We start from the raw sequence: 9613 nt of genomic DNA, 5'->3' as shown, positions 1-9613 counted from the left end.
CACCTGCTCTGGCAGATACAAATGAGTAGGTTATGGCAGGAGATTCTGTGGGTAACTCAAGAGAGACACAGCAGAACTTCATCCCAAGGAAGAAGAAACATATCCAGGGGAGGATGAGGCAACCACGGCTGACAAGGGATGTCAGTGACAGCATAAAAGAATATAAAGTGAAGATAATCAGTGGAAAGCCAGATGATTGGATTGGCTTTAAAATCCAGCAGAGGATAACTAATAAAGTAATAAGGTTAGAGAAGCTGAACGAGGTGGTCAAGGTAGTGAATAATATAAAAGAAGATGACAAGAGGTTTTCTTTGTTAGATACTTAATAGAGAGGGAAGAGTGGACATTTGGAACACTGGAAAATGAGGCTGAAAGAGTCGTAACTCAGTCCCTGTAACTCAATGGGTTCAGTCAGTGAACAGTAATGTCTCATAGATCAAAGTGCTTCTGGATATGATCCCCATTCCAGACTGGAAGAGATTTCCAGAGATTGAGGATAAAATTAAAGGGTAATACCTAAAGAATTAACCAGGACATAATGAAGATGGAAACGGGAATAGGAAGGTTCATTATCATTTACCTGTACAGTTCCTCCCATCTCCAGTGTAACCAGCCTCACACACACATTGGAAAGAGCCGGGGCTGTTGAAACAGGAGGCCGAGCTGTGACAGTCGTGGCTTCCACTTTCACATTCATTCACATCTGGGGATCAGAAAAGGAAGAATTCACTGGAGGTTCCCAGCTTTGTGAATCTGAAACTCGTTAAAGATACAGCCCCAGCTTTAAGCTTGGTCACTTGATGCTTGGGAGAAAACTCCTCCGCAGAAACTGTGCACAGATTCTTGCCCATTCCTTCCATCTGTCTATACCCCTCTGCTGTCTTTTTATAACATCTTCAGCACTTCTTTCAGAACTCAACTCCGTATCATCAACAAAATTTAACATTGTGTTTAAGAGTTGGGATGTCATGTTGCAGTTGTACATTACATTGATTTGGCCACTTTGACAAGACTGCATTCAGTTCTGGTCTCCATGCTATAGGAAGGATATTATTAAACATGAATGGGTGCAGAAAAGATTTACAAGGAGGTTGCCATGCTTGTAGAGTTTGAGCTATAGGAAGAGGCTGAATCGGCTGGCGCTGTTTGCCCTGGAGTCTCAGAGGCTGAGCGGTGAGATAATGGAGGTTTATAAAATCATGAGGGGTACGGATGAGGTGAATAGTCCATGTCTTTTTCCCAGGGTCGGGGAGTCAAAACAGAGAAGGCATAGGTTTAAGGTGAGAGAAGACATAGAGGGGACCTCAGGGACAACTTTTTCCACGCAGAGTGTGGTGCATGTCTGGAATGAGCTGCCGGGGAAGTGGTGGAGACAGGTACAAAACAAAATTTAAAAGCGTCTGGATGGGATCATAAATAGGAAGGATTGAAATAGGTTTGGGCTGAATGTTGGCAAATGGGAACAGATGAATTTAGCATATCTGGTTGGCATGAATGGGTTGGACTGAAGGGTCTGTTTCAGTGCTGTAGAACCCTGTGACCCTACGTGACACTCAATCCCCTCAGTTAAGTCATAGATTGCAAACACATCCAAATAATAATTCCTGAACGAAGCACATTTCGTAACAAACAGAAACAAGAGAGGAAGTGGTGTCATCGTGATAATGCAACACCAGTTACCTGTACAGTTCCTCCCATCCCCAGTGTAACCAGCCTCACACACACACTGGAAAGAGCCGGGGCTGTTGAAACAGGAGGCCGAGCTGTGACAGTCGTGGCTTCCACTTTCACATTCATTCACATCTGGGGGTCAGAAAATTAAGAATTCACTGGAGGTTTCCAGCTTGGTGAATCTGAAGCTTGCTATAGAAACAACCTCAGATTTAAGCCTGGTCACATGACATGAGAGAAACATCCTTCACAGAAACACTGGTCAGATTCTTGCCCATTTCTTCCATGTATCGATACCCCTCTGCTATCACCTGATACCTTCTTCAACAGTTATTTCACAACTAAACTCAGTATCATCGACAACATTTAACATTGATTATAGGAGTTGGGAATGTCATGTTGCAGGTATACAGGACATTAGTTAGGCCACTTTTGGAATATTGCGTTCAATTTTGGTTTCCCTGGTATAGGAAAAATATTATTAAACTTGAAATGGGTACAGAAAAGATTTACAAGGATGTTGTCACGGTTGGAAGGTTTGAGCTTGAAAAGTCTGGGGCTATTTTCCCGGCAGTTTCAGAGGCTGAGGGGTGATCTTATGGACATCTATAAAAGGTTGAGGAGCATGGATTGGGTCGTAGAGTCATAGAGATGTACAGCATGGAAACAGATGCTTCTGTCCAACTTGTCCATGCCGACTAGATATCCTAACCTTATCTAGTCCCATTTGCCAGCATTTGGCCCATATCGTTCTCAACCCTTACTATTCATGTACACATCCAGACATCATGTAGTTTAAATGATGTCATTGCACCAGCCTCTACCACTTCCTCTGGCAGCTCATTCCATACACGCACCACCCTCGGCATGAAAAAGTTGCCTCTTCGGTCCCTTTTATATCTTTCCCCTCTCACTTTAAACCCACGCTTCTCGTTCTCGACTCCCCCACCCCAGGGAAAAGACTTTGTCTACTTACTCTATCCATGCCCCAGGGTAGGGGAGTCAAGAAATAGACAGCATATGTTTAACATGAGAGATGACATAAAAGAGACCTTGGGCAACTTTTTCATGCAGAGGGTGGTGCATGTACAGAGTGAAATATCAGAGGAAGTGTTGGAGGCGGGTACAAATACAACATTTAAAAGGCATCTGGATGGGTACATCATGAGGAAAGATTTAGAGTGATATAGGCCAAATGCTGGCAAATGGGAATAGATTAATTTAGGATATCTGGTCCACATGGGCAAGTTGGACTGAATGGTCAGATTCCGTGGTGTACAACTCTGTGTCCCTGTGTTACACTCAATTCCCTCAGTCAAGTCATGGTTATGGATTGCAAATATGTCCAGACAATAATCCCTGCACTAAGCACAGATCCTAACAAACAGAAGCAGGAGAGGAAGTGGTGTCATCCAGATAATGCAACACTTGTTACCTGTACAGTTCCTCCCATCTCCAGTGTAACCAGCCTCACACACACATTGGAAAGAGCCGGGGCTGTTGAAACAGGAGTCCGAGCTGTGACAGTCGTGGCTTCCACTTTCACATTCATTCACATCTGAGGGTTTAGAAAGGAGGAGTTCATTGAAGGATCACAGCTTTGTGAATCTGAAACTTTCTATAAAGACACAGACATAGCCTTCAACCACATGACCCTTATAAGTGATGAACTGATCCCTCTGTTCATTTACTGGGTAAACACCTCGGGTACTAAACCATTAAATGTCCAGGTCAGATTGCCCCCAGTTCCCATTCTCACTCGATACTGAGATCCGTGCGGAGAGTGGCTGGGTGTTAGAAGGGCTGGCAGCTCTGATGGATGGTGATGGGAAATCATTGATAATGCCGACTCCTGATTGGTGTCCAATGAATCAAAGTGGAAGGTCCTTGTGTGTAAACACAGAGTGAGGACAGAATTAGGCCTGATTGAGGACAGCCATCCCTGTGGTGATGGATGAAAAATTGTCTACCGGGCGTTTGTACCACAGGGAGGGGTCAGTCACCGATGTCAGGAAGAGATTAGGCTTGAGAAAGGGAGGAGGCATTTAGAGGCCATTACAGATGATTGATAAAGAGTGACCCCTCCATTCACCCCCCAGTTGTATTTTCCAAATTCTGTTAAACTCTCTTAATCTGGATATTTTGTAGCGAAATGCATCTGATGACATTAGCAATTCTTAATGTTTGAAGGTAAGGACAGTCACTTTTCAGGAAAAACTTTCCCTCAAAAACAAAGTAAATTCCACAACTTGATCAATGAACCCACCCCTCCCCCTTTGGGGATGTAACACAGTCTCCAGTCTGATATGGAGGCGGTGTGTTCAGTTCATTCCCCACTGGGTTCACTGATCCCCATCACACACCTGTACAGACAGATCCATTCCAGGTGTAGCCAGTCCCACAGGAGCATCTGAAGCTTCCGTCCTGCTGGATACAGGAGGCATTGGCTCCACACGGATTGCTCAGGCACACGTCAATCACTGAAGGTAGAAAACAAATGAGGTGAACACACAGTGTAGCTGCATTGTGCCACTCTCAGTTGTGGGACTCAGATACCAAAAGTATATTTCATAAAGTGCATGAATAACGAGGGCGAGATATAGGTAATTACAGAAGAAAACCAAAACCTTGTGGATTTTAAATATACCATGCAGTTTTCACTCTTTCAGACTGAGATCTACGGAACACTCAGTTGTCTCAGGGCTAATTTAAAATCTCAGAATGGTTACAATTCAGGGATCGGTGCACTTAGCCTGTCCCAGTTCCCAATAAGATTACGTTAGTATTAATGCTTGTCTCATTCCTCTTGTCTGTTGTCTGTAGCCCTGCAATAACGCTCTGTTCTGACGTTTATCCATATACCATTTGGAGGGCACAAATGAATCTGCTGCACACTTTCAGGGAAAGCTTTTCAGATCATGATCACTTCCTGAATAAAAATATTTTTTTCTCATGATTGTCAACATCTCCATCCGATCTCCTCTGAATTTTCTCTTTTCCCCATGGAGAACAGGCTTGGCTTCTTCAACTGATCCTTTTAACTGATGTCTTTCATCATCTGAATAATTCCCATGTATCCTTCTGAACTCTGCCTTGTAAATATGCACTCTCCAGAATTGCAGACAATTCTGCAATTGCTGCAAACCAGTCTGTGTAAAAGGGTCATCATATCTACCTTCCTTTTGTACTCCATGCCTTCTCATATAAAGCCCAGGATCTCATAAGACGTTTTAACCAAATTTGCAACTTGACCACCACATTCAATAATTTGCTCCTGCGCCACTTTTAGCATATCATTTAATTCATATTAATTATCCTCATTCTTCCTTGTAATATCGATCACTTCACATACCTCTGTAATAAGGTGTCAGCAACATTGGTTGACACATTGCATCAGTTGTCTATTTACTTGAAATCTATCAGTACCTTCCTCATGGTCCCAAAGTTCAGGTCTGCTGCAAGTTTGGAAATTATTCACTGTCCATCCGATTATAGATCATTTGTTTGTTTCAGGAAAATGTAATGGTCCTGATCCCCAAGATCCCCACTATATACCTTCCTGCGATCCAACAAACAATTGTTGATCTCGACTCTCTGTTTCCTGTCATTCAACTTTGTATCCATCCTATCACCATCCTTTTTAATCCATGGGCTATCCATCCTATCACCATCCTTTTTAATCCATGGGCTTCCATTTTCCAGCAAGACTGTGATGCCTTGTCACATGACATCAACAGGTTTACTCTGGTCATCACTCTCAGTTGCCTCATAACAAACTCAAAAAAACTGATTGTTGCTCATGTTTATTGTTTCTCTAATGATTGAACAAGTCCCAACAAGGTACAGGTCAGAAAGCTATAATTTCACCATTTTAATGGCCCTGCTGATTTTTGCAAAGGATAAATCTAATTATGCACATAAGGAAGGTGACAGGGTGAATCAAACTCTCAGAGATTGTATTTTCCTCACAATGTATACTAAAGTACAGAAATGGGTTGATCTTTCTAGGGAATTTTCAATGTCAGTTATTCAAACAATTCTTTCAATTTCAAACCAATTTATAATTAAACATGTTTGAAATACTTACAACCTTTGGTTTTAAAATGCAATGCCAAACTAGTGTCCTCTTCTCCAGAGAATGTTCTGACAGAAACTGTTACGATGTAGGGAGTTGATTCACTGAGATCTGTTCAAGGCAGGTAATGAGGTTCATTAGTGACATGGATTCCATTTTAAAATGGAGACCAGCAGAACATAAACAGCAAAAGAAGCAAAGGCAACAAGAGTAAACACTTGCTCATTTACACAGTGTGTGTTTAGGTTCTGGCATGTACCAAACTAACCGTGTGGTTGAAACAGATTCAATTGTCTCTTATAAAAGGAATGGAAGGAAGATGGCCAGGGTGAATGGCTGGGTCAGTTGGTCTTTAGGCCTCGTTGTTCGGGGATTGTGGGCATTGCTGGCTGGGCAGGTATTCATTGCCCATCCCTTAGTACCTTTGAACTGAGTGGCTTACGAAGGCATTTCAGAGGGAAGTTAAGAGTCAACTAGCTTGCTTTGTGTTTGGAGTCATTTGAAGGTCAGATTGGGTAAAGATGAGACATATCCTTTTCTGAAGGACATTAGTGAACCAAATGAGTGTGTGTGACTTTCATAGTGGTTGCATGGTTGTCATTAATTTAATTCCAGATTTAACGCAACTCTGATTTCACAATCTGACATGTTCAAAGAATGCCAACATGGTCATAAAGAGCTGAACAGGTTCTCCTTTACAGTGATAACTCCGATGATTTCGAAGCTAGCACCTTATAGGACATCAGATAGGCATTGATTGAAATGGGGATGCTGTTTATAATTGTAATGGGGCCATCACTCTCATACCTATCACCAGATGTGTCCAAGCAGCTAATCTTGCTGCAGGTCTTGAGGTAACTGTTCCAGCCCCACTTTTGTCTTTTTGCTGAACCACACTCTTCCCAAGCCAATGTTCTCAATGGCGCACTAAAATCTTCATGGTTATAAATCTTTTTAGAGTTTGATCTTTTATGTATTGAGCATCCTTCTTCTATGCGACCCTGCTTTCCACTCACTTATTCTCCAAAATTGTTCATCGCCTGCATTTCTGTCCCAAGCTCAGCAGAAAATACAAGCAGATTTGAGATTGTCAAGTCTAAAGATCTGTGGGTCTCAATCTCACATTTCATTCCACATTCACAATGTCCCTACCTGTGAGGATCACACTGGTATTCGGAGGGAAAGCAATTATAGTCTTCTTAGGTCTGTCAGTACCATAAGGACGATAGCTAATGGAGTAGGAGTCCACCAGGACAGTGTCTGTTGGATGTAGATCCCAGCCAATCACAGCAGTCGATGAGGTTATATGGGAAGCCTGTATGTTGCTGAGGTATCTCGATGCTGCCAATAAAACAGAGCCTCAGTCAGAGTGAGGAAAACGGGTTAGTTCTGAGAGAGAGAGAGAGCGAGAGAGAGAGAGAGAGAGAGACAACTTTAGACTGATGATAAAATGTGTAAATACATACATGGGAGAGTAGTGACATTAAGTGGCTTGGAGCGGAGTGTCTGGTTTAAGAGGGAGTGACACACAATGGACATGATGTAAGTGGTGTCTGGATCCAACCCTGCAAAGAAATACTCATGGTTAGTACAAAAACCAGAATACCGTGGTAATAATTCACTCAAGTAAGCAATTCACTGTTTTTCTCTCAAGCTTTTTTCTCCTATTCAAGGCTCCCACACAATTAACATTAACCATTACCCTGTTTATAGGTCGAGTGACTGGCCCGACATCAGTGCTGTGCTTCTTATAGATATTTTTAAATATAGAATCCCTACAGTGTCGAAACATAATCAGCTTCCCACCCAGATTCATCCCCCCAACCCTATCCCTGTAACCAGGCATTTCCCATGGCTAATCCGGTTACCTACACATCCCTGAACCCTATGGGACAATTTAGCATAGCCAATCCACCTCTCCTGCACATATTTGGACTGTGGGAGGAAACCGGAGCACACAGAGGAAACCCACGCAGACATGGGAACAATGTGTAAACTTCAGTCGTCCGATGGAATTGAAACCATGTCATTGACGCTATAAGGCAGCAGTGCTAAGCACTGAGCCACCGTGCCACCCGCAATACTTCCCAGTGTAGCCTGGGAACCACCCACCCACGTTTACTAGGTGACTGGCCGACACTGCAGGTTATTTTTCTGGATGTCACAGGGATGTTAGAACCAGTTATTGAACATTCTGCTTTAACAAGGGGTAGGGATCAGGGCAGGGTGTGTTGCTCAAGAATACAAAAGCTACCAATCTCAGCTTCTGTTTTTAAAATGATCAGTCAGTCTTTTTCTCCGCAATCAGTTTTTCTGATTTACAGCAATGACCTGCTTTGTGTTGGGTCTCCCGCACTTTCAGCCACATTGGAAAACAATGTCTAACCCTTGACCTCTCTTCCTCTGCGGGTAAATTTCAATATCAGGTCACCTCCCTTACTGGGCAATGATTCAGTCACCCTTCAATAAGTGGTCCTAGGGCCTTTACACGTGTTTGACCCATGATACCAAATCCTCCACAGTTGGAGCAGGATCCATGGATGGACTTTCCTCCCTTTCACTTGGGGCCAGTGGGGCTGATTCCAGGATTTCTGTCAGCAGCAAAAACTTCCATCTCTATGACCCCTTCCATAACTGCAGCACATCCCAATGATGCACTGCTCAAGTGGATTCACAGTCACAGCGAAGGAGCTGAGGCAATCAAGGAGCACACATCAAGGATACAGAAACAGCAATGAGGTAATGATCAGATAACCTGCTGTGGTGGGGTTTATTTTCTTAGGTGACATCTCTTTGGGAGACTAAAGTAATGCTGCTAGAATTTATTAAGACATTGGCAAGAAGTCTTAATTTACAACTGAAATGATTCACGAAGTCTCTTCACACTGGTGTAACACTTCTGTTCACTTCCAGTAAACTCAATATGATCATCTGACTAACATCATTTACACCATCATTATGCATGCTCTGATGTCAATCCCATTAACCCACATTTCCTCTACCTCAACACCTCCTCACAAAGTGTCACACAGGATCAGTCCTTGAAGTGCTCTGACTAATCTGCCTGTTTTGCTGCTGTTTTTATGCAGAGCTCTTGGAAGTTCTCCTCTCTTCAGTCAGTGTACATTCTTCTCCTGCATGGCTGCCCAGCTTCTAATGTTCTGCTCCTTCTGAGGAATATGCCAGAGTCTCTATTGGTTTCTTGTTGAATGATAGTGTTGCATGAAAATTCCTTCTTATAATCCTAGAGTTGGTTTCAATCTTATATGATCTCAATTGTTGTGGTTTTGCTCCCATCATTCCAAGTTCTCTGTGTTCTCTAACTCAGTTTCGCTGCACCATTGGTCATGTTTGGGCTTTTAACCTTTCACTGCAGTTTGGTGCTGGTTGTCACTTTGCTCCTCTGCACTGTTGTACTCTGCTGAGGCCATTCTCCGTGTTGTTTGATTGTCACTCCTGACTCAAGATGTAATGAGTGGTGTCAAGAGATATTGCTGGGACCTCCACTTTCTACAATGTATACAGGCACCTTGCTAAAAGGATGAAAGGTATAGTTGCTAAATATACATGGGACACAAGGATGAGCATGAAAGTAAACTGTGAAGAGGACAGTCGAGGTTAAAAGGAGCACGGATTGCGCAAACTGAGTATAATGTGGGAGAATTTGAACCTGTCCATTTTAGTAGGAAGAATGAAAAACAGTCTTTTTGATTTATTCATTCATGGGGTGTGGGTGGTGCTGGCTGGGCCACATTTAGTCCTTATCCCTTGGTGTCCTTAAGAAGTCCTTGAGAAAGAGGTGGGTGGCACGGTGGCACAGTGGTTAGCACTGCTGCCTCACAGCGCCAGAGACCCGGGTTCAATTCC

General features: G+C 43.1%; 2 protein-coding genes across 2 annotated transcripts in view; one reads left to right on the top strand and one right to left on the bottom strand.

The window, feature by feature from the left end:
- LOC122559414 (pro-epidermal growth factor-like) overlaps positions 1-9177 on the bottom strand; it is an 11853-nt gene extending 2676 nt beyond the window's left edge. Inside the window, exons 1-7 of the mRNA XM_043708864.1 lie at positions 9111-9177; positions 7213-7311; positions 6899-7087; positions 5759-5857; positions 4035-4151; positions 3107-3229; positions 1681-1803 (exon numbers count right to left, since the gene is read on the bottom strand). Of these exons, the coding sequence (XP_043564799.1) occupies positions 1681-1803; positions 3107-3229; positions 4035-4151; positions 5759-5857; positions 6899-7087; positions 7213-7311; positions 9111-9177 (817 nt within the window). The remainder of the gene's footprint in view (positions 1-1680; positions 1804-3106; positions 3230-4034; positions 4152-5758; positions 5858-6898; positions 7088-7212; positions 7312-9110) is intronic.
- A 136-nt stretch (positions 9178-9313) lies between these two features.
- LOC122559413 overlaps positions 9314-9613 on the top strand; it is a 15032-nt gene continuing 14732 nt past the window's right edge. The window contains exon 1 of the mRNA XM_043708863.1: positions 9314-9338. Within this exon, the coding sequence (XP_043564798.1) occupies positions 9314-9338 (25 nt within the window). The remainder of the gene's footprint in view (positions 9339-9613) is intronic.

The sequence above is a fragment of the Chiloscyllium plagiosum genome, chromosome 19, assembly GCF_004010195.1.
Source record: "Chiloscyllium plagiosum isolate BGI_BamShark_2017 chromosome 19, ASM401019v2, whole genome shotgun sequence".
Taxonomy (NCBI): Eukaryota; Metazoa; Chordata; class Chondrichthyes; order Orectolobiformes; family Hemiscylliidae; genus Chiloscyllium; species Chiloscyllium plagiosum.
The sequence above is the reverse complement of the archived record's forward strand: the minus strand, read 5'-3'. Positions and strand labels throughout refer to the sequence as shown.